This window comes from Balaenoptera acutorostrata, chromosome 15 (genome assembly GCF_949987535.1).
Source record: "Balaenoptera acutorostrata chromosome 15, mBalAcu1.1, whole genome shotgun sequence".
NCBI lineage: Eukaryota > Metazoa > Chordata > Mammalia > Artiodactyla > Balaenopteridae > Balaenoptera > Balaenoptera acutorostrata.
Window position 1 is genome coordinate 38,875,416 of NC_080078.1, and position 27,719 is coordinate 38,903,134.

Consider the following 27,719-nt stretch of genomic DNA (forward strand, 5'->3'; position numbering starts at 1 on the left):
CACACCAGGGCCGCCCACTCTGGGAAGCCCTGCAGTTCCCAGAGTCTCCACCAGAGGGAGCCCTGGCACCTCCTGGGAGGGGCTGGGCAGGTGGGGTGTGGGGGAGGGGCTGGGCAGGTGGGCAGTGGGGGAGGGGCTGGCTGCAGCCCTGGGCCCTATGCTGGGAACTCGCTGCCCACCCGGGTCAGAGCAAACAGGCCCCAGCCTCAGCCAAGTAGAGCCCTGGATGGCACCTCCCACCACCTAGACCAGCCCAGAGGCAGCTAAGTGGGTCAGGAGGCCTGCCGTCCCAGTGTTGCTGGGCTCCTGCTTTGCTGCGTGGAGAGAAGGGCTTGGACCCTATCCTGAAGCCAGCTCTGCATTGGACACAGCCTGCCATTGTGTTCACAGCCACGGTCTGTGAACTTGTGGAGGATCACAAGTCGTATCCTGACCCAGCCCCCTTCTGTACCTGCTCTCATGGGGAAGGGGTGAGGGGGGGTCTGTGCACTGGGGCTGCGGGCGAGAGGCCAGCAAGGCGTGGGGCAGGTCTAGGGTCAGAGCCTTCAGGTAGGGAGACAGCAGAGAGGGGGGTGGCCCCTGCAACCCCAGGTGACTGCCCAGCTGGGAAGCGCTCCCACGGGGTCCGCCCCCTGCTCCCACAGCACCCGTTCCTGCTGTGAGCCCTGGCAGAAACTTGTTCCTAGTTGGATCAGACCCTGTTTCTCCGGTGTGTGAATGATATCACATGGTTCTGGCTGCCAAGATGAGCTCTACTTTTCCAGGGAAGGAAGGCTTTCTATCTGCGATCTGCCCAAGGCGGGGGGTGGGGGGGGGAGCCTGCAGGAGGCCTTTGTGGAGCCCCATGCCGCTGCTGGTGGTGGAGGCATCACCCAGGTTGGCCCTCACCAAGGCCACGGGCTTGCCACCTACCCATGTGAGGGACCGATTCTGACTGTGGAAATCCAACGCATTTCTTAAATAAGTTAATATTTATTCTGCTCTGCTTTGCCCCCTCCCCTCCCCTCCCCTCCCCTCCCCTTGGCTTGAGAAGCCGAGTTTTCTGCATCCGATTATTGCAAATGTTTAACCTGAATTTATAAAAGAAACAAAATGAAACAAGGGGGCATCAGCTGAAACTCAGCCCAAGCCCCACGGGCAGTGAGGGTCTTATTGCATGGTCCCCACTCCCTGGTGACCAGCTGTTTCCCAGAGACCGGAGTCAAGGGCATTCTCCGGAATCCTGAGGGGGAAAGAACGATGGGCAGTGGGTATGGAGGGGGGATGAGACAGCAATGAGTGGTGGAGACAAATGGATGAGAACTCAGACTGTGAGCAACATGAAGCGTGACCACGGTGGCCTTGGGGATGAAGCTGGAGGGCACAAACGGCCCTAAGCATGTATAAAAATAAGCGGATGTGAGAATGGGGCTCTGCTAGGTGGCCTCTGCTTTTCTCCTTTTGGTGTTTTCTGGTCCTTGTCCCTTCGACATAGCTCTTGTTACGGGACTGCTGACCAGGCCGCTGGCACGGCCTGGGACCATGGCAGCAAACTCGGAAATCCCAAACTTGAATTGAGGCTTCAGGCTGTGGGCTCCCCCTGCTCCACTTTGCCCAGAATAGCATCTGCCTCCTCCTCCCTGGGCTGACATCCTTCTGGCACCTTTGCCCTCAGTGGGGCCGGACCCAGGGTCCACGTGTAGCCCTGCCTGGGCCACCACCCTGCCGGGTGCACCCCAACCCCAGTGCCAAAGCCTGTGGGCACTGCACCCCGAGCTACACGGGCTTGTCCACACTGTCACCCAGGACTGGGGTGGACCCTTTCTTCGGTGGGCTCTCAGGGACTGTGAGGTGCAGCCCCCGCCCCTCCTCTGGGGGTTCTCCCGAGGCCACTGGAAGCTCCGTCTGCTGGGGTTCGGGAGGTGCCGTGATGCCTGAGGAGGAAGGTCTGGGCTCTGGGGCGACACCATGGCCACCATCCAAGAACAGGTCCCCCCTGGGGCCCCCCACGTCCAGCGGCTCAAAGGCAAAGTTCGGGATGGTCAGGTGTTCCGTGCGGCAGGGGACTTGGACCCGCCGTTCCCCCTTGGCAGCAGTGTCCAACCCTGCACTGTCTGTGGGCTCCAGGGGGTCCCTGTGGGGCACAGCCTCGCAGGACGGGGTTCTCCGCCGCAGGGTGGTGCTACCGCCCTCCGCCGCAGGGGCCCGGGCCGCACCCTCGTCCTCCGCGGGGGGCTCTATGGAGATGCAGGGGGGGCTCATCTTCTTCTTCCTGCGTGCTCCCAGGGCCAGCTCGGCCTCCAGGGCCCGGGTCTTCGCCTCCCCGGCCTCTGGGCGGCTGTCCCCACAGCCCTGCTCCACAGAGGGTCGCCTCTGCTCGTCCGCCCGGCCCGGCTGGTCCAGGAAGCCCTGGGCATTGACACTGTAGAGCCTGTGCAGGTCTGGCTCACCGCCCACCACCCCGTGGGCAGCAGGTGAGGCCGAGGGGCTGTGGGCAGAGCTGGTGATGTGGCTGACCTCCTCATCAGCCGGGTCTGGGGCCTCAGCCTCCTCTGCGCCCAGGGCCGGTGGCCGGCTGGAGATGTAGTTCTGTCCAAAAGTGTGCTTGCGGATGCGGATGCTGGTGGGCCGCGGAGAACGGGGCGGGGACCTCAAGGAGGGCCCCAGGGGCGCCTGCCTCACAGGGGTCTTCCCACCAGGCTCTCCCCAGCCCGGGCTGCTGTCCCTGGGACCATCGACCTGCCCTTCTAGGGACTCTGTGCAGACTACCTCCTGCAAAGACATGGAGTCATATGAGACCAGCCAGAGACCAGGCAACAGGGACCCCTCCCCCAACCCCAGGCCAGGATGACCTCGTGACCCCCAAGGCTATGGGCCGGGATGAGATAGGGCTGCGAGACACTGGTGTGGAAGCACTGTTCCCCAGCCCTAGTGTAGGAGGACCCCACCAACGCTGGTCATGCTGGGGAGGGGCTGTGAGGAGCAGAGGGCTGGAGCCCAAGCTTCCATGGGCAGAATCTGCCATGGGCCCCTGGAGACCCGATGGGGCACAGAGCCAGGCTGCAACCACTGCCTGACTCCGGCACCACCAGCCCAGCTTGACACCTCAAGGAGGGAGGAAGGGAGAGGGGCCGAAGTCTCAGGTGAGAGTGGTCTGTGGGTACATCCAAGCCCACAGGAAAGGTTGCTGGGGGGGCCTGGGGGAGGGCGAGGCTGCCGCCTGAGGGGACACGGGTCCCCATGGCCAGGTGCCACCATCACAGGTTCCAGGGACACAGCACCTACTTCCCCAATGTCCCTGTCGCTCATCCTTCAAATGGGGAGGGAACCCCCACGGATCCCCCAGGCCTCAGCTGAGGACCGGAAGTCTCCTCCTACCTGTGTGCAGAGCAGCTGGCTGAGACTAGGGGAGCAGGCTGCACCCAGAGGGGTCAGGGCACGTTGGGTGTCACCGCCCCTGGCCGGGGAGGACATGGCCGACGGGACCTGGAGGGATGGGCAGGACTCCACGGGCGGCAAGTGGGCGGTGACCGGGCCTGGGGCAAGAAGGTGCCTGAAAGGTGCATCCGCTGCTGGCCCCACCCCTGCCCCTGCCGGCCCTGGCCGGCCCCGCCCGCCCAGGTCCTGGCTGTCTCCGCGTGGGGCTGTACCCGAGGTGCCCGAGGCGCCCGCGTAGGTCTCCATCTCCACCTCCTGCAGAGGGTGGGGATGAGCGGCCGCAGCGGGCGCCACGGGCCGGAACATGTAGCTGTCGTTGGGCAGCGAGAGCATCCTGGACACAGACACCTTGCGCACGACCAGCAGGTTGGGGGCGTCCGGCGAGGCACCCGGGCTTGGCGAGGCCGTGGGCCTGGGGCGGGCGGGGGGCCCCTGCGCCATCTCCAGCTCGACCTCCGCGTCCAGCTCGGCATCCTCGCGGGCCTCCTTGTTGCTCTCCTCCAGGTGCTTCATGAGCACGGCCACCACCACATTGACCAGCACGAACTGGGCCACCAGCACGAAGGTGACGAAGTAGATGGGCGAGATGGCCGGCAGGTAGCTGAGGCAGTGCTTGTCCTCACGGGCGCACTCCCGCAGCGTGTCCTGCAGGCGGAGGGCGGCGGGCAGGCTCCCACCTCCGTCTGCGGGGCCTTTCGTGGGCTCCCACCGCCCCGCCCACCGCGTGGGCTGGTACCTTCATGATCCCGTTCCAGTTGTCCCCCGTGGACACGCGGAACAGTGTGAGGAAGGCCATGCCAAAGTTGGAGAAGGTGGCGTGTCTGCTCAGGCCCTCGCAGGGGTTGTCCTCACTGCACTCTGCCGGGAGGGATCTGGTCAGCCCGCCTGTCGGGGCCAGTCCGCACACAGGCCCTGCCCTCTCCCAGGGAGAAAGTCACGCTCCTCTGGGATGCAGGGTGGTGGCACAGCTCAGGGGCCCTGGCAGGTGGGTGCCTTCAACACAGGCCCAGCTCTGCATCAGCATGCCCCCCTTCTGTTCTGAGGAGTAACAGGGCTGCCCTGGGCACGAGGCGGCCCAGATTCAGGTTGTGGGGCACTAGCTGCTGGGTCTGAGGAGTCCCCTCTGGGCCGACCCTGAACGGTGACAGCCGCCTCACTCACCTCACAGGCAGGCCCACTGGTGTCTCCTGGAACCCACTGAGCCTTCAGTGACACCCAAAGGGGAGGGGGCTCCCACAGGGTCTGGGCTGCCACGAAAGGTTCCCATGGGTCCCTGCCCGGACTAGCCAGAGCCTCACGCCTGAGGATCTGAGGAAATCCTTGGTGACAATTAAGGACTTGCTGCAGCATGTCCCCTGGGGACCAGGTAGAGTTCAGGTCACACCTGCATGGGGGCACATGCACCCACACTCATGTGCAGCTCTGTCCTCCTGGCCTGGGTATGAACACATGTGCGTATCTGTGTGCACGTCATGGGTCTGCCACAGCACTTCTCCATGTGCCAAGTACATGGTCACCTCACGGTGAAGGGCTGACGGGAGCAGGGGCCCGGGCCTCAGCCTGGCCAGCACCCGGAGCCGTCCGCGGACTGTGTGCTCATGCGTGATGCTGCGCCTTAGGGACCCCGTGTCTAGAGTGTGGGCCACGGCGCGGCTGCACTCACCGAGCCTCCCAAACAGCTCCACTCCCAGGGCAGCATAGATAAAAAACAGGAGCATGAAAAGCAGGCCGAGGTTCCCTACCTACATAGGAGAGAAGCAGAATGAGGTCAGTGGGGCCTCAGTCCCACCCCACCCCCTTTACCCAAGACCCGCCCAGCAGGGGATCAAGTTCCTGGGGACTGCCTCGAGCCCTGTTCTTAATCCATCCCTCTTGGCCTCGGAGCTCCTGTGGCCCCCAGGGCTCCCTGTCCTGCCTGGTGCCCAAGGCCCCTCTGCTGGCCTCTGCCCCTGCTTGGCTCCTCATGCCCACCCTGCACCCAGGGTGCTGCCTCCAGCTCCTCTGCTCCTCAGAACCTGGGAGGCGTCCCGAGGGCTCTGGTGGACTCTGTGCAGGGCCTGCCTTCAGCCTCAGGGTCTGCACCTCAAGCTGAAGGCTGAAGCTCTGCAGACAGTGAGGTCTGGCCTGACCCCTGCCCGAGGCTCTTCTGTGAACTTGCCGCCCACCCTCCCAGCGCCTGCTCACGCTCACTCTGGGCTATGGGGGGGGGGCCGCGCAGGGGCACCCTCACACGCCTCCCTGACCCTGATGTGGCTGCTCCCCCTCTTCTCCAGCACCTGCTCCAGCCCCCAGCGGCTTGGCACTGGGGCGTGGCCAGGCCCGGGTTTCCCATCCTCCACCCCCACCCCTTCCCGTCACTCCCACAGACACTGGGCAGGCTCCAAGGAGCGCTGAGTATAACTCAGGGCTGAGGAATCCTGCTAAGGGGACCAGTGGGGGCCGGCTGAAGGTGGAGGACGTGGAGGGCTGGGGGGTTAGTGGGCAGCTGGGGAGGCAGCTGGGTGGATAGAAACATGCTGGGCTGGTGGACAGACAGCTGGCCAGGAGGGCTGGATGCTGGACAGCTGGACACCTAGTAGACGGGTGGACAGACAGCTGTCTGAATGGATAGACAGATGTGTGGGTGGCTGGGTAGCTGGAAAGCTAGTTGAGAGGGCTAGATCCACGGCCAGATGGACATGTGGATGGATGGCTGGTCAGGCGGACTGGCAGAGGGACTGAATACTGCACAGATGGGGCGATAAGACTTTCAGCTCAAGAGACCACAAAGGATCAGTGTGGTGGCTGTTGGGCACAGGACGCGAGGACGCAGGGCCTGAACTGGCTCCAGAGGAGAGAGGCCTTTGGCCAACACCTGAGCCCTGGGTGTGGTCCTCCAAACTCGCCAAGCACACCTTTGCCACAGGCTCTGCCCTCTGCCCAAATCCCACTGCGTCCAGAATTACACTGGGGGATATGGGCACTGGTCATTGGTCTTCCCCAGAGAGACTAGACTGAGGCCCGGAAGGCAGGCAGCATGCCCCTCTCACAGCACAGTCCAGCAGCTCAGTTACTCCTTGTACCTGGCAGGGAGGGGGGTTGGTAACTGCAGTTGCCGCGAGATGGGACGACCACGTGAACGAGTGCTGATTGACAGTGAGTGAGGGCCCCCTCCCCTGCAGCTTTGTCCTCTGGGGGGCGTCTGTGATGCCCACCCTGGGAGCAGGGAAGCCAGACCCAGGCCCAGCCCCCGAGCTGCCGACCTACCTGGGGCAGCGCCTGAACCACTGTGTCCAGCAGGGCCCGCATACCCGTGGCCATCTTGAGCAGCTTCAGCACTAGGGCCGGGAGCCAAGCATTAGCGGGGAGGGGGTGGCGCTGGTCTGACCCTCTCCTGGCTGGCCAGACCCGGACCACCCGTCCCCCCACTTCCCGTCACCAGCATAGTCCAGGGTGGGGTGAGGAACGACATGGGGTGGGTGGACACCTGAGCCCTGTCTACCGGCCCTCCTGACAGCCCGGAGACCCTGGTGGGACAGGTGGGTGGCCTACCGCGGGCGATGCGGAGCACACGCATGATGCGGATGATGGTGGGGTTGATGGGCAGCGCCGCGTTCATCTCTATCTCCTCCAGTGTGATGCCCATGATGGACAGCAGGACGATGGCCAGGTCCAGCTGGTTCCACCTGGGCCGGGCGGGCAGGTATGACTCAGTGCTGGCCACTGACTCTTCCCCAGCAACCCCAGCCCTTCAGAGCACCAGGAGTCCCCTCCCTGTCCCCTGGGAATGTCCTGGTGTCACCACAGGGCATCCTGCTCCACACACCTGTCCTTGAAAAACCTCCGGAACCCAAACGCCACCAGCTTCAACACGGCCTCAAAGACGAAGACGATGGTGAACACATAATTGCAGTACTTGAGGGCCTCGTCCAGAGACTGGGGACGGAGTGTCAGGCTCCTGAGTGTCAGACTCCCTGCCTGGCTGCCCCTTCCCGCCCATCCTCCTGGCCCCTTGCAGCACTGGACGCCCCCCCCCCCCCACCACCACACTGCACCCATGCCCTGCCCACCCTGCTCCATCTCTCTCCGCTGCTGACCTGGGTACCTCCTCAGATACGGGACAGGTCTCAGCTATTACTGGATGCAGGTCTGTGCTGGGCTGGGGAGGGCTGCCTGAATTTACCCTCGCAGCATTCTGGGGACAACTCTCAGGTGGGGGAACCTGCCCCTCGGAGCCCAGACTGCTGGCCCTGCCTGGACCAGAGCCACCCACAGCCCAGGGCAGGGGCCAGCCCACCGGATGGGCTCAGCTTCAGCCAAAGAGTCAGAGGCTCTCTGCTGTTCTAGGAGGAGGGGGCGTCCCTGTCTTTAATGAAGTGGTGGCGATGCGATTGGAGGACATCTCCCTCTCTCAGTCTGGCCTTTCCTGGACTGTGAAATCCACAGTCTGGGAAGCTGGACTCGGGGACACTCCCTTAGCCAGCATTTTGGATGGAACTTCTCATGGGGTTGGGGAGGCCCTTGGGGCAGGTATGCCCCGGGAGTTTCCACTGGTTTTAAAGGAAGGAGGACCCTTTGTTCCAGCCACACATCCATGTACCCCATAAACCCCGGTGAGGACTCAGGCACTGCTGCAGACCTGGGGCCCCCAGTTCTTAGGGTAGCCCCACCTCGCTGAGCAATGGACCCCACCCGCGGCCCTCCCCGCTGCAGGCCTGGAGGCAGGGTGGGTGGGGTGTCCAGTCAGCGAACCCCACCTTGGGCTGGTTGTAGTGCTCCATGGACATGGTGATGACGTTGACGCCGATGATGAAGGTGATGAAGAGGTCCAGATAGTGACTGGTGCACAGAGAGTGGATGGAGCGACGCGTGGGTGAGTAGTCCGCATAGTAGGGCCGGCGCTGGGCCTCTGTGGGGAGAGGGCCGTGGTGAGGGGGTGGGTGGGGTGGGGTGGGAGGGCTGCCTCCCAGGGGCTGGAGGGTAGAGGTGCTGGGGGAGGGCCCAGGCTCAGACGTGGGCCTCAGGGGCAGGTCACCCACCGACCTACTCCACCAAGAGGGTCCCAGCCCCAGGGCAGACCCCAGGAGTGGGCCTGGAAGCTGAGACCCCACCTGGGCCCTGCCTTGGGGCCCTGCCGAAACCCCGCCCTGCCGGGAGCTCCCAAGCCAGGGCCTGTGTGATCTCTCTCCTGAGCTGGTATCAGGGTTCAAAGACACCTCAGTGATGAAGGGTGGGCAGATAGGAGCTTTCTTGGGGGGCAGGGCAGGGTGGCCTACCACACCCCCATCTTCCAGGCTGGGCATGTGCTGCCTTCTGGCCCCCAGGCCCGGAGTCCCTCCACTCCCTGTGCTCCAGGAGGCCAGTGGGCATCTGCCTGCTGTCTGGAGTCTGCCTGCTCTCCGGTCCATCTGAGGTTGATGGGCATGACCTGGGTGGTGGGGGGAGGTTGTGTATCTCCCAGCAGGTCTGTCTGCACTAAATGCTCCACCTGCTGTAACTCTTTAGGGCAGATCAGTGCCCACTGAGCTCCCACTGGGTGAGGGCATAGCTGCCACCACTGCATAGGGGACCCACCTCGGCCACAGAACCCCGTGGGCAGGGACCAGGGAGAGCGGGGGCCGATGGGAACCAACCCCTCCCTGGGGCCCGCATGCTCCTTGGTCTGGCATGCGGTCACTAGAAATCTTGGCTCAGCTCTTGCAGCCAAAGGGGCCAGTGACCAGTTGGGCCAGGCCAGCACTGAGGACATGGAGTAGCCACCAGCCGGCAGGCGTCCCAGAGTGCAGCAGAGAAGCAGTCAGGCATGTAGGTCGGGCGGAGGAACACACACGAGCTTGAAGGCAGCAGCGTGGACACCAGGCAGGCGAGCCAGCAACCCTTCCTCCCACTGGCGCCCAAGCCAGCAACCCTTCCTCCCACTGGCACCCGGCGCCCACCCCAGCCGTCCCGTGCCCACCCTGCGGTGGACCCCAGTGGGCTTGGCACCCGCCTGCGATGTCCACCCTTCCCTGTGGCAGTGGCAGAGGGATGGAGGTCAGGCCAGTCCGCAGCCCTGTGCAGTGGCCGGCAGAAGTGGGGGTTAAGGCATGCAGGGTGGGGGCAGGTACCTGGGTTGGGGAAAGTGCCTGGAAAGACAAGGAGATGGTCTGAGCTGGCCGCGGTGGGCGGGGCCAGGAGACACCACGCGGTGGGCGGACAGCTCAGCAGCCCCTCCTGGAAGAGGCCCTCTTTGCTCCCCAGCTGGGTGGGGTTTTCTAAGACCCTCTCTCTGTCTTGGATGGCTCTGCTTGCTCCCCCCACCGTGGCGTGAAAACTCATGGGGTGAACCTGCCCCTGAGGTGGTGGGGGGTGGGGACTGGGGTCTCATCCATCCCCTGTGCCTTTTGTGAAGGGACCCCACCTCCTGCTGCAGCCATCCTTCTCTGAGGGCAAGAAGGGCAAGCGTGCAGAGCCACTCGGTGAGGCCGGAGTTGCGGGTGGGGCAAGGGGACTGGGGCCAGGTAGGGGGCTCCGGGGCCAGGCTGCTGAGCTGCTGCCTGGGTGCTGCCTGCACAGCCCTGCGCCGAGCACGAGGGAGACCCGGGCTTAGGCCAGCAGCAGCCGGGTCTCAGAGCCGCCCCTTGGCTGGTCCCCCGGTCCCCCGGTCCCCAGCCACCCTCCCACAGGCGAAAGGGGGTGCTCAGGCAGGTGGAAAGGCTGGGGTGACGCGCAGGTACCGACCCGCCACCGCCACCGGGAGCGCCTTACTCCTGCGTTTCCTCTCCAGGCGCCACTGCCGCTTCTCTTCCCGCCGCCGCGCCTCCTCGGCCTCCTGGTGCTGCCGGCACTTGTGGAAGTTCTCCACCACGACGCCCACGAACATGTTGAGCACAAAGAAGCTGACGATGAGCAGGAAGGAGATGAAGTAGAGCAGCATCCAGGGGTTGTGGTTGGGCACCGGCTGCGGCACAGGAGTGGCACATGGGTGCCTGCCCACGAGGGTGCCTGCCCACGAGGGTGCCCCTCCCGGGCACGGCCCCTGCCTGCAGGGTAGCTCTGGCCCCCGACGTGGAACTCTCCAGAAGTTCTCAGAGGCCAAAGGCGGCCTCTCGGGGGACATTCCCTGAGATGACCAGAAGACACGGGAAGAAAGGTCTGCTTGGAAGAGCAGGGCTGCCCACCGCCCACCGCACCTGCTGGTCTATGCCCACGGCGTCCAGCCCGTCGTACATGATGTTCACCCAGCCGTCCTTGGATGAGAGCACGAACAGGGACATCAGCGCCTGCGAGACCAGAGCAAGGTGGTTACTTCTGGACGTGGCCTCCTGCCGGGGAGACACCCCAAAGGACCACACCCCCTACCACGGCCCCACGCACAGCAGACCCACCCACGACTCGCAAACCCTCCATGCCGCTCCCACCTTACAGATAAGGACGAGGTTAGGTGAGGTCACCCCCGTCAGGCTTGTCCCCCATCCCGACCCCCACCCCACACCCCAGCCTTGCCCACCATCCCGACCCCCACCCCAGCCCCCAGCCTTGCCCACCTGGCCCAGGTTGTCGAAGTTGTACTTGCGTCGCACCCAGCGGTAGTGCGCAGTCCAGCACTCGGCCTTAGTGGAGATGTTCCTGGTGTCGGCGCCCTCGCAGTAGTAAAACTTCCCCTTGAAGAGCTGACCAGGGCGGGGCAGTCACCCAGAGGGCCAGGCCTTGCACCCCCACGCTCCAGACCCACCCCCACGGGGCCTCCCAGAGCAGCCGGATAGAGAGCAACGTCTCTCTCGCTGCCTCCTTGGGCCTTGGCCCTCCCAGGGCTGCTATGCTGCTGCTGACCACAGACCACCGTCCCACAGACAAGCAGGGCTATGCACCTGCACCCCTAGGATGCCGAAGATGATGAAGAAGGCACAGCAGATGAGGACAATGTTTCCGATGGGCCTGAGTGACGATATCAGAGTCTCCACCACCAGCTTGAGGCCTGGGGCACGGCTGATGACCCTGGATGAGGAGCAGAAGAAACGCGCTGTTGAGCCCACCCAAGGGAGCTGCCACCAGACAGAAGGCCCAGCGCTGCAAAGACCCCACCCCCTGCTGGCCCCAGGCCCTTTCCCTCCCCAGCTCTGCCCCACCCTCTGGCTCCACCCCACCCTCTGGCCCTGCCCCATCCAGCCACAGCCCCGCCCAGTCGTACCCTTCCCTTCCCCAAACTCCACCCCATCCTTCCACAGCCCTGCCCCGATCCCCGATTCAGGCCCTGCCCCACGGCCCAGTCTACCTCAGGGGCCGCAGTGTCCGCAGCAGGCGCAGCACACGCAGGATGCCCAGGATCTTGGCACCGCCGGCCGACGCCATGGCCACGATGATGTCAACCAGGGACACCAGGACCAGCAGCCCATCCAGTATGTTCCAGCTGCTCTGCAGGTAGGCATGTTCACCAGAGACCAGGCCCAGGGCCACCACCTGGTGGGTGCAGAGGAGGGGCTGGTGGACATATGCGCTGCACATGGGGCCAGGGCTGGGCCAGGGTGGGGCCACTGGGCAGGGCTGCGAGGCCAGACGGACAGACGCCTGGGCTCCCCTGGACACCCTGTACCTTCACCATCATCTCGGCCACGAAAATCGCCGTGAAGATGTAGTTGGAGATGCTGAGGAAGATGCGCTCCTGCAGGGGACAGGACGATGGGAGGGGCCGGCCACAACGGCGGGACCCCACCCCTCCCAGGCAAGGAGGGCGCCTCACGGTGCTGCCAGGGTCAATGTCGGGCCTCTCCAGGGCGATCGTGATGCAGTTGAGGAAGATGAAGACCAGGACGACGTGATCGAACATCTTGTGAGCGATGATCTTCTGGCAGGAGATGCGGAACCTGGGGGCCGGGGGTGGGGGTTCAGGGACAGCCCCGGCCAAGCCCTTGCTTCCCGTCCCCAAGGTCCCAGAGGAGAAGCACAGCGCTCACCACGTGGTAGGGACGCAGGGGCCCAGAGGGAGGGGTCAGCTTTCCCAGGTTTCTCCCAGGTGTGCCCCATACCTGTTCTGTGGGGAGAAGAGGTACAGGGCCCAGGGCTCGCGGCTCCGACAGCACTCGGGCTTGTAGGGTTCCAGCACTTTCTGCAGCCGGGAGCAGCAGCTCTGGGGAGGGGGGGGGTCCTCAGGGCCCCTCCCAGCCTGGCCAGCCCCCAGCCTCTCCTGCCTTCAGGCTCAGCCCTGTCCACCCACCCGGGCACTGGGTGAGCGATCTACGCTGAGAGTCCAGGGGTGTGCCGGTAAGTGGCCATCCTCAGATCCCTGCGCAGGTGGGCCTCCCAGCAGAACTGTCCAAGGCAGCAGAAGTGCCTAGCTGAGAAGGTGGTTCTGCTCTCTTCCCCTCTCCTCCCATGGGGCTCTCATTGGCTGACCGACTCCAGCTCAGAACAAGCCCTCAGCTGGAGGTGAGGCTGACCCTGGGGCGAATCCCACTCCAGAGCTCCCTGTGGATCAGCTGAGGCCACACCAGCCGGATCAGCTCCTGCCCAGCTTGTCCTGCTTCCCTCCCCCATCCCAAGGGCCTCCCATGAACGCTGCTCCCGAGTCCCCACCTGGGGAACCAGCCCACGACAGGGGGAGGCGAGGGGCTGACGTGAGGCCCACCCCCACTCACATCCTCCACATCATCGTCAAACTCGGCCATGTCCTCCTTGTGGCTGTCGATGCGCAGGAAGAACTCGCTGGGCAGGGCCAGCCCGTTGCAGTCGTGGAGCTTGGTGGGCAGCAGGGCGGCCGGCCGCGGGGGCCGCAGGTCGAGCGTGCTGCGGTGGTCCAGGGACTCGGTGCGCCGCAGCGGTGTGGCACGTGTGCCTGGCGAGGCTCCCGCACCAGGCCTGCTGTCCTCGGCCTCCTCGTCCGTGCTGCCGCTGCCCTTGCCCTCGCCGGACAGCAGCGACTCACGCTCCCCGCACTGGCTCCGGCGCTTGAGGCTAGGTGCGCGGCCCAGGCTGTTCCAGCTGGAGCGCCGGCTGCTCCAGGCGCTGTTGGGGCCCCAGTGGGTGCAGGGCGAGCTGCGGAGGCTGGACTGCGGGGAGGGGGCAGGAGTGAGCAGGTCGGACGCCCCCCCCCCCCGATTTACCCCCAAACATCCTGGCCTCAGGGGCACCTGGCACAGGGACCTTTAGCATCCAGTGGCATCACCATTGACACCCGTGGGTGACATCTGTACGTAGATTATCTCCTTTAACGAGTGGACAGCCCTGCTAAGGAGAGACACTAGCGGCACTGAACCTTCAGTGGGGCACCTGTGGCGCACAGTGGGTCGACAGCTAGCTGGAGAGACAGCCAGCAAGCGTCAAGAGCACTGAGTGGGCCTCCCGGGCCTGTTCGAGGACCAGAGGGTGGGCGAAGGTTATCAGCGGGCCTGGGACCAGCTACGGACCAGGCATCCTCAGATACCATCGAGCAGCTGAACTGGATCTCTGGGGAGGGGACCCGCATCAGTTTCTAGTTGGCAGACTCTGGACTTGCAAAGAGAAGCCAGGCGCTACTTATCCAGGAGATAAACTGGACTGTGGTCCGGGGACTTCACCTTTGCTGCGCCTACCCTCTTTGCCCTTCATCGTTTTCACCTCAGGGGTCCAGCAGGAGCTGAGCTGGAATCCTTGCTCAACAGCTCCTGTCCTCCTCCCAGGGACTCCTAGCAGCTTGGCTGTGATGCATCTTGTTGCTAGATCACTCGGCCCACCCAAGGCTCAGCCCTGCACCTTTTCTGTTACCAACACACAATCGTCCTGCCTTGATGGTTTGCCTGGACTTTCCTCCAGGTTCATATCCCCGTGCTTTCTCTCCATGGTTAGCTTGTCCTGCTCTGCCCACCTCTCCCGGGCCCTTCTGAGAAGCCCAGAAGCCGGCTCTGGCTGTGTCTGCTGGGGGCGGTGTTTTCTGGGTTTGTCTGGAAAGACCCTGTGGGCTCCAGCTCCGCAGGGTGCTGTTGGTCGTGATGCACGGAACCCTCCACCCGGCTTCTGTCACCTGCTTCACATACTCAGGTTTTTTTGTATTTTTGTTTCTTTTTTTATCTTTGGCTGCGTTGGGTCTTCATTGCTGCGCGCAGTCTTTCTCTAGTTGCGGTGAGCGGGGACTACTCTTCCTTGCGGTGCGCGGGCTTCTCATTGCAGTGGCTTCTCTTTTTGTAGAGTACAGGCTCAGTAGTTGTGGCTCACAGGCTCTAGAGCGCAGGCTCAGTAGTTGGGGCACACGGGCTTAGTTGCTCCGCGGCATGTGGGATCTTCCCGGACCAAGGCTTGAACCCGTGTCCCCTACATCGGCAGGAGGATTCTTAACCACTGCGCCACCAGGGAAGTCCCACATACTCAGTTTCTTACACCTTTTTGCCATCCTTCTCTGTTTTCCCCTTCTTGTACGCTGTGTGCTTTACCAGCTTTTATCTATGATTGCAAATTGGAAGATAAACTTCCGGCCTGACAGTCTACTCGCCTGTTCATACTCCTCCCACAAAAACGGCAGCTTCTGGCTCCATTTATAGAAAACAAAGCACTCAGGGCCAAGGGATTCCTGGGGTATGACTGGGGGGGGGGTGCTCAACCCTCACTCATCTCTGGGGAAGGCCTAAGGAACTGGGTGGGTGGAGCCTGAAGGTGCCCTGAAGCCAGGGCGGGGGACCATCCCTACCAGAGACTTCTGGTCCCCCAGCTGGGGGTCCACGGAGCTGCTGCTGCCACGTCGTGAGTCCAGGAGGCCAGGGGCCGCGTCCAGGTGTGGGGAGCTCTTGGGGGTGGGCATGGGTGTGGCTGCTGTGCGCATGATGAGGGGAGGGGGCAAGCTGCCCTGGCCCTCCAGGTGCCCGTTGGGGGTCACCGCCAGCGAGTACATCTTCATCTCTGGGTGGGGGGAGGAGGCCGCTTGAGCCTGCAGGTCTCCCAGGAAGGATAATCTGCCCGCCCAGGACCCGCCCACAGGAGTCCCAGCTGTGCCCAGACAGGCAGGCAGCGACCCCTCCATCCTGTCCCCGCCCCGCCCCCTCACCCGCATGTGCACCTGTGGCCCTGAGGTCTCTGAACTTGTCCAAGTCCTCCTCCAAGTGGGTGGAGGTCTTGTCTTCATCTGTGTCGGACCTGGTGGCATCGCCCTGTGCCCGAGGAGCACACAGTACACGTGAGGTTCCCCTCAGGTGGAACCCCCCTACAGGAAGGCCAGGCCAGCAAGGGGGTGGGTGTGGACAGAAGAGCCCAGTGGATGGAGGACGGAGTTCTCTCCATGTTGGTCTGCCCCATGTGCCTGGCTCCCACTGCCTCCCCTGGAAGCCCCCCTCACCTCCGCCTGGAAGCCCTCCACAAGGATGGCCACCAGCAGGTTGAAGAGCACGTAGTTGCCAAAGGTCATGAGGGCCACGAAGTAGAGGGCAGCCCAGGAGGAGGTGGAGGCCATGCCGTTGTAGAGGACAACGTTCCAGTCCTCTTGGGTGAGGATCTGAGGGAAAGGGGTGGCAGGGCAGAGTGGGCCCAACATGGGGGCCGAGGGGGTGCCAGGACGGTGGGCCTGGCTGTAGAAATGCTGACAGGCCCTTAGGACCAGAAGGAGCTCTGGACAAGTGAGACCAGGTCCACCGCCCCAGGGGCCAGGATCAATGTCCCTGCTGCTGTTCACAGCTCATCACTCACTGTGGCCTTGGACAGGCCTCAGCCAGCTCTGGGGCTGTTCTGAGCAGGGCTGTGGCTCTCCAGGGACTACCACGTACATGAGGGGATGGCCCCGCCTGGCTTTACCTGGAACACGGTGACGATGGCCCACAGCAGGGAGTCAAAGTTCTTCCTGTCAGGGACCGTGTCTCCAGTATCTGTTTTCAGGCTGAATTTGCAGCCAAAGAGGTGCATTCCGAGGATGCTAAGGGTGGCAGACAGGGGTGCGGTGAGTGCAGGGGAGGGGGCACAGGTGGGGGGGTATGGGGGGTGCTGCCTGGTCACCTCCACACCCAGCAGCTGTTTCTCTACACCTCCCCCCGGACCCCCAGCTTTCTGATTTGCAGGGCCCTCCCAAGTGCCCACGGCCGAGCTGTTTCCATTGTATAGGTAGGAAGACCAAGGCCAGGAATAGGAAGGACAACCAGAGGCCACTCTGGCTTCAGGCAGCAGCCAGGACCTGAGGTGCCTGTCTCACCCAGCCTACCTGGGGCTGCCCTCTGCCCTAGTCTCCTTCCCAAGGCCTGAGGCCCCGGGCCAAGCTGGCCCACGGCAAGGGCTCAGCAAACAGCAGCTGAAGCAAGAAACTCCAGCCTGGCTGCCCCGCCCCTTCTCTGCCTCCCTCATTCTTGGCTTTTTTGGGGGGGTACAATCCCCGATCCACCCATCTGGGGGCCGGTCCCATCACCCCACTCAACTATGAGCCGTGGGAGCAGAGCCCAGTATGCCGGTGCCTGGCTCAGAAGGTGCCCAGTCAGTCCTGTCGAAAGGAACCAATGACTGAGTTTCTGCTGCTGCTTTGAGGCTCCTGGCACCCCGGGCCCCAAAGCCAGAGAACAGGGCCAGCGTGGTGGGAGGGGCCTCCCCTCTGGGGCAGGCATGTGCTCAGTGCCCCAGGCCTTTCCCTCGCAGCCACAGGGGGCAGGATGACCCCCACCGCGCGTGCCCACCTGAAGATGAAGATGAAGAGCATGAGCAGCATGCAGAAGGTGGCCACGTTGTCCATGGTCTTCATGAGCACCACCAGCTGGCGCCGCAGTGCGGGCATGAAGCGCACCAGCTTGAGCACCCGCAGCAGCCGGAAGGTCCGCAGCACCGACAGCCCGCCGTCTGCCTGCCCGATGATCTCCCACACGCTGTGGGCAGGCCGAGGCTCAGGAGGGCCTTCTCTGGCCACGCATCGTTGTGCCCACCCTGACCTTGGGATACCCTCTTCCCAGAAGCAGGAACACCAGCCCGGGAGCCACCGTGGCCTCCGCTCAACCCCATTCTGGGAGCAGGTTCAGCTGCATCAAGGCATCGACAGGGCTGAGGGATGGTGGTGACATCTCTGAAGGCTCCTAATCAGCTGCTGTCCTGCTGGCTGCCCGACCCCCAGAAGCTGCCCAATCAGAAGCTTCTCAGTTGAGGGCCTTTCCTAGTCCTACGCCTTTCAAGCTGTGCCTGGCTTGTCTATTCTTGTTAGGGTGGGGGATCCATTGACTCCTGAGGGTCCTGCTTCCTCCTGGGGAAGGGAATTCCCCCAGATTCTCCAATTCATTTCTGTGCTGATTTTGCTGTAGCAGACACCCCTCAGGCAAGCTGGCCTTCCTCGAAGGTTCTGAACCCTAAGTGGAGTCCGGCTGAGAGGCCGAAGGGCCGCTGAGTGCCAACTCTGTTCCTGCAGGGAACAGCTCTACTAGATTCTACAAACTTTCACCTGAGATGTAGCTGACCTACCTGTGTGTACCCGACAGTGCTTGTGGGGAGGGGCGGGGATCCTGCCCCAAGACATCCCATCCCATGAAATGCTGCTGGCAGGGCCTCTCCTGCTGGCTGGGGCTCTGCTACGTGTGGGGGGCTGTCGCCTGACACTGGAGCCTCCCCGGCCCCTGTGGGCTCCCAGGAGGTGGGGACCCACCTGATGACCACGATGATGCCATCGAAGATGTTGTAGGGATTCCGGATGTAGCCCAGCGGACCGCAGGCCAGCAGCTTCAGCAGCATCTCCAGGGCAAACATGCTCGTGAACACGATGTTGCTGATCTCCAGGGCGTTGGTCAGCTCGTCAGGCTGAGGGCAGCGGAGACATCATCAGGGCCCACCCACGGCTCCCAGGGCCCCTCAGCAGGGGTGGGGGACCGCTCCACTGAACTAGGAGCAGGTAAGTCTGCATCAAGGGGCCAAGGGGCTGTGGCAGCATCTCAGAAGGAGCCCAACTGGCTGCTGTCTGGAGGAGAAAACAAGGACCCCAGCCATGTCCCCTCCAGCTGGACCCCAACCTGCCTGGCCCTCCCCAGGCCCTGCCTGACCTTCCCACCAGCATGTCTGAGAAACAGGGCTCCAGAGACTTCCCCAGACCCCACAAGCACAGGCCATGGGAAAAGGGGCTGGAGCAACTGCCTCAGGGTTCCAGGGTGGGCATGTGGGTGCACGGGGTGCAGAGCACACAGTTGGTGCCTCCCAAGAGCTGCCCTGATCCCTGGTGGCCTTGCACACCCTTCCTTGTCAGCAGAAGTCCCCAGAGGTCCCTCTCTTACTGGGGATGTGCTGGCCCGCCTGTGTGTGTGCACACCTGCACCAGTGTAAATGCTGGTATGTGTGTGTGCCAGTGTAGCCTGTTTGTGTGCACATGTGAGTTTGCATGTACCTGCATGTGCCATGCATGTGCACAGGGCCTCCCACGTGTGCACGTCTGTACACGTCCACATCTGCACAGGTGAACCTTGCATATGAGTGTGTGCACGTGCGTGTGTCTCTACACGTGTGTGTGCAGAGGCTCTTCCTTGCTGGGGATTCCCTCCAGCCTGCTGCTGTCCCTGCCTAGGTCTCACCCTCACAAAGAGAACCTCCCTGCCGGGGCTGCTGGAGGCTAACACTGCTGGCATTTTCCCTGAATTGCTCCAGGATGAAAGAACATAGCTTAAGTGACTTGAAAAGCCCAGAGAATGGAAAACGAGGAAGGCAACTTGGTCATTAAAAGTGAACTGGCCTCGGGGCTTCCCTCGTGGTGCTGTGGTTAAGAATCCGCCTGCCAATGCAGGGGACACGGGTTCAAGCCCTGGTCCGGGAAGATCCCACATGCCGCAGAGCAACCAAGCCCGAGCACCACAACTACTGGGCCTGAGTTCTAGAGCCCGCGAGCCACAACTACTGGAGCCCGTGTCCCTAGAGCCTGTGCTCCACAACAAGAGAAGCCACTGCAATGAGAAGACGGTGCACCACAACGAAGTGTAGCCCCTGCTTGCCGCAACCAGAGAAAAAAGCCCACATGCAGCAATGAAGACCCAATGCAGCCAAAAAAAAAAGTGAACTGGCTTCGGTCCCCAGAGTGGACGCCCTCTCCCTGCCGGACCCAGTCGCTGCTCCTTCCTGGTGAGGCCCCAGTCCCGGGCAGGGGCTACTGGGGGGCCAGGCACCACCCCTACAATTCCTCCTCTGGGGGCCATTCCATACCACTGGCCTCTCCTGGCCACCCAGGGGTATTCCAGTGGGCACAGCCAGAAGGTCTGGCTCATGTAAGGGGGGCCTCTCTCTGTGAGAACTGGGCTGTGGGAGTCCCATCCTGAGAAGAGCACTGGGTGGCCTGGTGAGCGCCCTCGGCCCCCTGCTGCCTCTGGGATTGTGACTTCAAACCCCCACCCCAGACAGGAGGACCTCCAGGCAGAAGCCACGGTTTCTCCGCTCACCACTCAGCAGAGGCCCAGCCAAGGAGAAGCATGAGCGTTTGCTGAGTGGCTGATAAAAACTGTCACAACAGCTGACATTCAGCTCTAACGCCATCCCTGTTCCCCAACCGCCAGAAACCCCTCTGTGGGGCCCTGTAAGAGACTGAAGTCTCAAGGAGACACACGAGGAACGTGCTCCCCAGGGGTCGCTCCGAGAGCTGTCCATTCAGGCCCACTTCACCTCTGGAGGGTGCACCGGGCTGCCTACCTGCTCATGGTACTCGATGCCCATGCTCAGCGTGTTGGTGAGGATGGCTACCATGATGCCGCGGTTGAAGTACTTGCTGTCCACGATGCGGCGCAGCTTGCCGCTAAAGGAGGCCCAGACGCGGCCCAGCCCTCCCTGCTCGCCTGCCACCGCCCGCCGCTGTGCCCTCCGCCGCGTTCCTCCTGAGCCTGGCGTGTCTGCCGCTGGGGGTGGCTGCATGGGGTCACGGCGGTCCCCGTGCCGCACATCCCGTGTGAATTCGTAGACCCCGTTGCTGTCCGAGTCTCCGCTGTCTGAGTCACTGAACTCCAGCTCAGGGTCCTCTAGGGCGCTGGTGCAGTACGGGCAGCTACTCAGCTCACAGGTCAGCGTGCCCGCCTGGGGGCTGGGCAGGGGGCAGGGCACGCTCAGGCCTGACAGACGGCTGGGGGTCTGGCCCAGTCCTGCAGGGAGAAGGATGTGGGCAGCCTCAGGCCGCTCAGCCGCAACACCGGGCACCCGGGACCCACGTGCACAAGCAGGCTGCCATGGGGTGAACGGTGTCTGTGCAGACATGCACATCGTACAAAGGCACACGCCTGGGCACTCACACCTGGGCATATGTGCACATCTGGGAACATTCATACACACCTAGGCACACACCTGAGCACATGCACAGACACACATGCCCACGCCTGGGCACTCACACCTGAGCACATGCATGCCCTGCACAAGTACTCTCTGTTCACTCAAGGATAAAAAGAGGCAGAGAGGCTCATCCGCCAGGGGGCCACGCCATCCACAGAAATATGACGTGAGCCACTTTCCAGCAGTCACGTTAAACGGATGACGTGACTGTGAACATTCCAGGTCACAATGCGCAGGAGCCATCGTTGCTCGGTGCTGCCTGCCCGGCTGAGTCTCTGGGGCCCAGGTGACTGCACCGGCGGCGGCTTAGACTCCCCACAGCCAGGAACCCTGCGGGGCCAACCTGCCCCAGTGGGCAGTGCAGGACTATAGGCATGTGCATTTTGACACACCCCAGTCACTGTGTGAGGACACTCACACCTCTACCCACTCCAGGCACCCCAAGGGCTACTGCCCGCACACGCCACCTGGGAGGGCCTCAGTCTGCATGGGACCCCAGTGTCTGGGGTGGCAGTGTCCTGCCCGTCCCAGGTGGGTGAGGCCGGCACCTCAGGTGGGAGGACCGAGTATACTGGGGGGCACCCCGGCCCCTCTCTCCTCGGCCTTTGGGAGCTCTGTGACCTCGGCTTTCCCTTCCCTCTGCCCCAGCCTCAGTCTCCCCACCTAGAAAGGGGGCCGGCCACTCCTGAGAAATGACCAGGCCATGGACAGGTGGTCCCTCTCAGGGCCAGGCATGGGCAATGGGGCACAGCCCCAGGTTTTTTTTTTTGCTAGCTTCAGAATTCTCATTTCCACGTGGCAAACGCTCGTACCCCACTGAGCCGTCAGCTGCTCAGGGCTACAGGATGGACGGAGGTGCGGGGGACACTTCTCCCATCTGAGGTCCCAGAACCCCCCCTTCTTCCCTTCATCCAGGGCTCCAAGGGAGGAAGGCTGGGCTCACGAGGGTTCGCACACAGGCGGGGATGTCCCAGGAGCCCGTCCCCCACTCCCCACTGCTCCCCACAGGGTGAGGTCCTTACCGTGCTCCCCGACCAGATGCTGGATCTTCTCGCAGGGGTCGGGGCTGCTCAGGCTCAGGGGGCTGTGCCCCCCGGCTCCCAGGGGTCCACCAGGACGCTTCCCCTTGGGCCCAGGGCCACCTTTGCCACTGCCTGCGGCCGAGGGCAGGATGGTGGGGTAGTTCATGGCGCCCAGCCCAGTGGCCAGCTTGAGGCCGGCGGCGGCAGTGGCCACAGCATGTGCCACCTGGGCCCTCTCCTGTGGCCCCTCCACGTGGCAGTCTGCATGGTACACGCTGTGCACTGACTCAGCGTCGGGGGGCCCACGCCCGGGCGAGGGAGGTGCTCCGGCCCGCACCAGCCTGGTGTCACCGCCGCCTGGCTCGGGGCCTGGCTGGCGTGGGCTGCCATGGCTGAAGTGGTAGTGGTGGTGGTGGTGGTGGTGGTGGTGGTACACGAGGTGATGGATGGAGGTGGCGCGCCCTCCCGCCCGCCGTGGCCGCCACCCAGCACCCTGGCCGTGCGGCACGCCGCTGGGGTCCACCTTCTTGCGCCAGCGGCTCTGCCAGCGGGCATAGAGGCGGAGGCCACGGCGCTTCAGCTTGCGGCACACATGGCCCACGTACCGGAGGAGCTCCTCATAGCAGCTGCCAGGCTCTGAGAAGCTGGCCAGCGTGCTGTCGTTGGACAGGTAGCGGGCCCGCTGCTCCCGCATCAGCTGGTTCTCCCGCTGCTTCGTCTCCGAGAACTGCGTGGCGATCACCACTAGGCACAGGTTGATCATGAAGAAGGAACCCACCTGTGGTGGGCGGGAGGCAGTGAGCTCACCGGACGAGTGTCCCAGGGAGGCAGGGAAGCGGGGACACTGGGACTCACCGCCCTGGGCACTAGGATTGGGCAGGGCAGGAGACCAGGACAGCAGCTGTGGTTTCTACACAACAATCAAGCCCCTGATGAGAAAAATACTGAGCCCCACTGTGCGCTGCCCGTTCTAGGGGCCCAGGATACGGCCCCAGGGTAGCCGGCGGCGGCAGGGCACCCTGTAATGGGCAGGGTCCTTGCTGATCCGATGTTGAGCCCCAGCATTTGGGATGGGTGGTGCAGGGTAGGTGCTCCTTGCCTATTTGTAGACAGTTGCAGGACATGTGGGGAGACCCGCCTTCCCGTCATCTGTGTGGTTTGTCCCCTCGTCCTTCAGCTCTGTCCCCAGCCACACCCTCCCACCCGGGTCAGGCCTTCCTCAGCCCCCACGGCTTCACTGTCCTCTGTGGCAGGGTCACCGGGTGACACTCTGCTCTGTTTGTGTTTATGGTCTGAGATAAGGTGGGACAGGTGCCTGGTTTAATTCACTGCTGGTCTTTGCAAACCCTGCCCCAGGCACCAGGGGCCATTGAGAGAACCAAGTGAGGGCCACCCCTGGGGGCCACAATCCCTGTGGAGGGCTGTGCCTGGGGGAAACACCTATACTGTGGAGAACTGTGCTGAGGACCCATGTACACTGTGGGGGGGACTGTGACCCCAACAGGTGATCCTGACTCTCCTGCAGCCTCCTGATAGGACCTGGCCATGGGAGGGCCTGAGGGGCTGTCTGAGGTCTCTCTCTCCTCCCCACACACACAGGCTTCTCTGTCCTCCCAACCCTGCCCACCTCCTCCTGGGGCTGGACAGAGTCTCCCCCCCGACTCCACCAAGGGCCCCCACCCACCTGCCCTGGACATGACGGCCCTGGGTCTCTGCTGCCCCCGCCCTGCCCTATAGCTCAGTCAAGTGCAGGGACCCAAGAGGGCCAGCAAAGATGGCGCTGCGCCAGGGGCACAAGCAGAATCTCACTGGACCCCAGGAACAGGATGACAGCTGCTAACAGAGGAGGAGCTTGGGATCTGAGACAGGGCTGTCGCAAAGCGGGGGCGCCCCCCACACCCCTCGCCCCGTGCGTCCCACTCCGCCCCTGCACTTACAATGATGAGCAGGATGAAGTAGATGAAGTTATAGAAGGAGTGGGCATCCATGACGTAGTACATGATGTCCACCCAGCCCTCCAGCGTGATCACCTGGGGGGACAGGCGGCTGGACACACGGACGGCCCTGAGAGGGCGGCGGGCCCTCCTCGCCTGCCTGGCACCAGCCCCCAGGCCCCGCATGCTGGGCGCCCAGTGCAGGGGAGACCCAGAGCCCACCTGGAAGATGGCGATCCAGGCATAGCCGATGTTGTCGAAGCTGATGGCCCCGTTGTGTGGGTTGGAGTCGCCCGAGCGGCACACGTTGTAGTACTGGTTCCAGTTGATGCAGGTGTGGTGGCCTGTGCCACCTGCGCCCTCGGCCTGCGGCTGCCCGTAGGCCTCCCAGCCCAGCGTGCACTCCACGCGCAGCTCGCGGCGGCTGGGGATGTGCGAGCACTTCTGCATGCCGTTGTCCCGGCGAGAGGAGCAGATGAAGGGGTTTTCCTCACCCTCCTCCGGCTGGTAGTATGGCCGCAGGAAGCTGAGGTTGCTGTTCCTGAAGGCACAGAGATGGAGAGACAAAGAGAAGCAGACAGACAGACAGACACAGTCAGGCATAGATAGAAACAGACATTAAAACCAAAAGTGACAGAGACAGACCCAGGCCCACCAGTGCTAGTGCTGCTCCAGGAAGGGTGTGTCCCTGGAAACAGGGCCTGGAGGGGAGGAGCCTGTTAGGGGATGAGCCTGGAGAGGGAGGAGACTGTTGGGGGAAGAGCCTGTTAGGGGAGGAGCCTCTGGGTGGGGAGGGGAGGGGCCTGGAGGGGGAGGAGCCTGCTAGAGGAGGAGCCTCTGGGGGCAGGCCCTGGGAAGAGCAGGTTAAGGGCATGTTCTGCAGGGTGGGCAGGGCCCCTGCACCTGGCGAAGGTGCTGTCCAGGAAGCAGCGGTTGCGCAGCAGGCCAGCCCAAAGCTGGACACCCACGATGCCGAAGATGAAGAAGACAAAGAAGCAGAGCAGGAGGACGTTCCCGAGCATGGGCAGCGTGTCCAGCAGCAGCGTGACCAGGATCCTCATGCCTGCAGGTGGCAGGGCAGCCGGTCAGTGCAGCGGAGCCCTCCTGGGAATCCCTGAGGCCCCAGGCCCTGCTGGGAGCCCTGAGCCCTCTGCCATTCACAGATGGACATCAGCACCTCTGTGGGGGACATGAGCTGGGCCCCCCCAAGTCCAGCATGCCCCAAAGGACAAACATCTGTGGTAAGACCCCACAGAGGGGAGCAAGGCCATGGCCTGGAGGGGCTCAGGGCGGGAGGTCCCTGATCCTTGCGAATGCCGTATGGGACCACACTGCATCCAGGCAGGCCCCCAGGGTGACCAGACCAGGAGTCCCGCGGCCCCAGGCTCCTGCATGGGAGCAGCAGCCTGGGGGTCTTGCAGCAGATACTGGGTTCGGGAACCAGCGTTTCTTTCCATCCTCTGTGAGAATCACATTGAGCAGAGCCCTGCACTGGAGGGGAAGCAGGGGCTATGTGCACCCCAGGGCAGGAAGCGGCTTTTGAAGCTCTTGTTCCTGGGTGCGATGGGCTGCGTGTATGCTGATTATTTGAGGGAGTGGGTCAGCCAAGCCCCATGCGCCCCTTGGTCCCGGGCCTGCCCCCATCCCAGACCTCAGCGAGGATAAGACTTGTTTCCGGAAACAAGCAAGAGCTGACCTAAGGGTGCAGGCAGAGCCCTGGGCCAGGGAGCTGAGCCAGGGGGCCTCGTGGAGAGCAACCTGGAGCTGCTGGATGGCAGAGGTGGGACCCCTGGGGTCACAGGGGGGAATCACAGCTGGGAGAAGCACTGAAGTTTCAGAAATGGACAAGAGGAAGATTCATCAGGGACAAAGTGAGCACCACCCTGGCCAGACAGCAACTGGCTCAAAAGGCCACATATGATCCAGGGTCAGAGTGGACCCCAGGCAGCCAGAGTGAGACACAGCCTTGAACATGACCACTGGGGGCTCACTGCGAGGGGCACATGGTCCTGCCTGGGGAGGCACCCTGTTTAGGACCAGGACATGTCCCCAGAGCGAGGCCAAGCTGCTGGCAGCAATTCTGGCCACTGCAGGCATTTGGTCTGAAAAGTGAAGATCTGTGTTGTGAAAGGGGCTGTATTATCACTTCACACACTGAAAGAGGGTCCAGGTGAGCGGACTGAGTGCCTGATGGTGCTGGGCACAGAGCCAAGAACCACGTATGACACCTCACCTCAACCCACAGCCATCCTTGAGGAGTACCACATTCACAGTCGGGTAAACCAAGGCTCAGAGAGGTACAGTACTTGCCCAGGATCACATAGCATCTGAGCCCTGTCTGATCCCTGAGGGTATAGCCAGGTGGCACGTAGAAGGAAGGCCCAGGGGTCTCACAGCATAAACCTCACCCATCTGCCCTTTGGTGGAGCTGACAGCCCCAGGGGGAGGGAGTGACCCACCCTGGGGGGGTGTGACTTCTTGGAGGGGCCGCAGGACACACCCTGACCACCTGGACTTCGGTGCTGAGGCCACCAGGACCCAGGTCAGGCAGCCAGAGAGGCTGTGCGCACCTACACGGCACACACAGACCCACATGCACATGTGTGTATACAAACTTTACAGTCATGTGGGCACCACCCACACACAACCCCAGGAAAATTAACGGCTGAATTCGGTCACATCCCTGAAGACTTTGAAGACACAGAAACTCCCCAACAGCCCCATGTGGGCAGATGACCTGGGTCCGGACAGACCACATTCCAAACGAGCAGCCACATGACCCCCTGGAAGCTTCTCCACCCTTCCCTGAGCACCAGACCCTTTGGCAGAACTCAGACCTGAGAATCAGGGTGGGCCAGACAAGAGAGCAACCAAGTCCTGCACAGCTCCCGGGCACGACCCCAAATGTTGTGCAGATGAGGAGTCTGAGGTTCAGAATGGCCCCTGTCACTCAGCAGCACCGTGGGGAGTCGGGACCCCACACAGCCTGCCTGCCCATCACACCCCAACTCGGTCCAGGGTTGCTCTGTCCTCCCCAGAAAAGGAGTGGCACATCCTCAGGTTCCTATGGCGAGTGGCAGGAGGCCAGCCTCTCCTACCCTGGCACTGGGGTCTGGGCTGGGGCCAGAGCATCCAGACGCCATACAGGCAGTGTGGCCTCCTGGTCTTGTGCCCCAGTGGGTCCTCAAAAGCTCTCATCAGGGCTAGCAGGACACGCCTGTCCCAGGCCCGGGTGTGGGGGTTACTTACTGGGCACACGGTTGATGGCACGAAGGGGCCGCAGCACGCGCACGGTCCGGATGGCCGAGAGGCTCACGTTGTGTCCGTCCAGAGAGTACTCCATCATGCTAGGAGCGGGGCAGAGAGAACGGGGGCTCAGGCGGCCGACAGGTGCTCTGGGGACAGAGCCAGGCCAGCGGGCACACGGCTCTCTCCAGGGCACCCTGCCAGCTGAGGCCAGGAGGCCAGGGCAGGTGAGCACATGCCAGAGGCCTGATCTCCACACCATGCACCCAGCCTGGCTGGGCTCCAGGGCAGGGGAAGCATAACCTTAGGTTACCACTGGGGGCTCCTCACCACTCACAGGCCACTCCATGCACCCTGTGTCTGTCCTGCTGTCCCTGGTGCTGGCACAGGGAGCCCTGGACAAGTGTCCTGCCCCCGGTACCCCAGACCCAGCTACCCCCCAGACCCAGCACCGCCTGAGTACACCTCCCCATCCTTCTTCCTTCGGGGCCCAGGGGCTGCCGTGGGGTCTGAGGGGGGCAGGGCTCCCAGCCAGGCCTGGCCAGGTACGGGGGCCACTCTGGGCTGGTCTGCGGTGGGGCGGGGCCATACCCCGCCATAACGATGAAGAAGTCCAGCCTGTTCCACGTGTCGCCCAGGTAGCACTTCTGCCCGAACAGCCCGAGGGCGATCATCTTGATGACCATCTCCACCGCGAAGAAGGCGAAGATGAAATCGTCAAACGCCTGCAGGAGAGGGGCCTGAGAGCTGGGCCTGCGCCCCTCACACCCAGCCCAGGTCACCTGTGGCCAGTCCCGCCCCGCCAGCCCCGCCCCACCGGCCCCGCCCACCTCCAGGATGCTGCAGCGCTCCGAGCGGCACTCGACGTCCTCGCAGGGCCGGAACATGCCCAGGGTCACGCAGTTGAGCATAATGACCAGCATGCTGACGTGCTCGA

The 27,719-nt window shown here is 63.3% G+C and overlaps 1 protein-coding gene across 4 annotated transcripts; it reads right to left on the bottom strand.

Annotated features, from left to right (window-relative positions):
• Nucleotides 1–1,030: 1,030 nt before the first annotated feature.
• On the bottom strand, nt 1,031–27,719 carry CACNA1H (calcium voltage-gated channel subunit alpha1 H). 4 transcript variants are annotated; one of them, XM_057529764.1, is made up of 33 exons: nt 27,613–27,719; nt 27,374–27,507; nt 26,786–26,883; nt 24,440–24,599; nt 23,759–24,077; nt 23,540–23,632; nt 21,603–22,380; nt 19,954–20,396; nt 17,939–18,090; nt 16,989–17,174; nt 16,126–16,243; nt 15,674–15,829; nt 15,398–15,488; nt 15,032–15,240; nt 13,011–13,421; nt 12,402–12,502; nt 12,116–12,239; nt 11,969–12,037; nt 11,651–11,835; nt 11,247–11,373; nt 10,923–11,048; nt 10,569–10,658; nt 10,144–10,336; nt 9,504–9,521; nt 8,154–8,305; nt 7,223–7,332; nt 6,949–7,082; nt 6,660–6,734; nt 5,081–5,155; nt 4,154–4,275; nt 3,630–4,062; nt 3,358–3,515; nt 1,031–2,751 (listed from the first exon to the last, which is right to left on the bottom strand). In XM_057529764.1, exons 1-33 carry the CDS (start codon nt 27,703–27,705, stop codon nt 1,756–1,758), a joined length of 6,729 nt encoding a protein of 2,242 aa, XP_057385747.1. In that variant the 5' UTR covers nt 27,706–27,719; the 3' UTR covers nt 1,031–1,755. The 4 variants fall into 4 exon arrangements, with proteins under 4 accessions (XP_057385747.1, XP_057385748.1, XP_057385745.1 ...); XM_057529765.1 differs by lacking the exon at nt 9,504–9,521; XM_057529762.1 differs by having other exon boundaries at nt 3,358–4,062.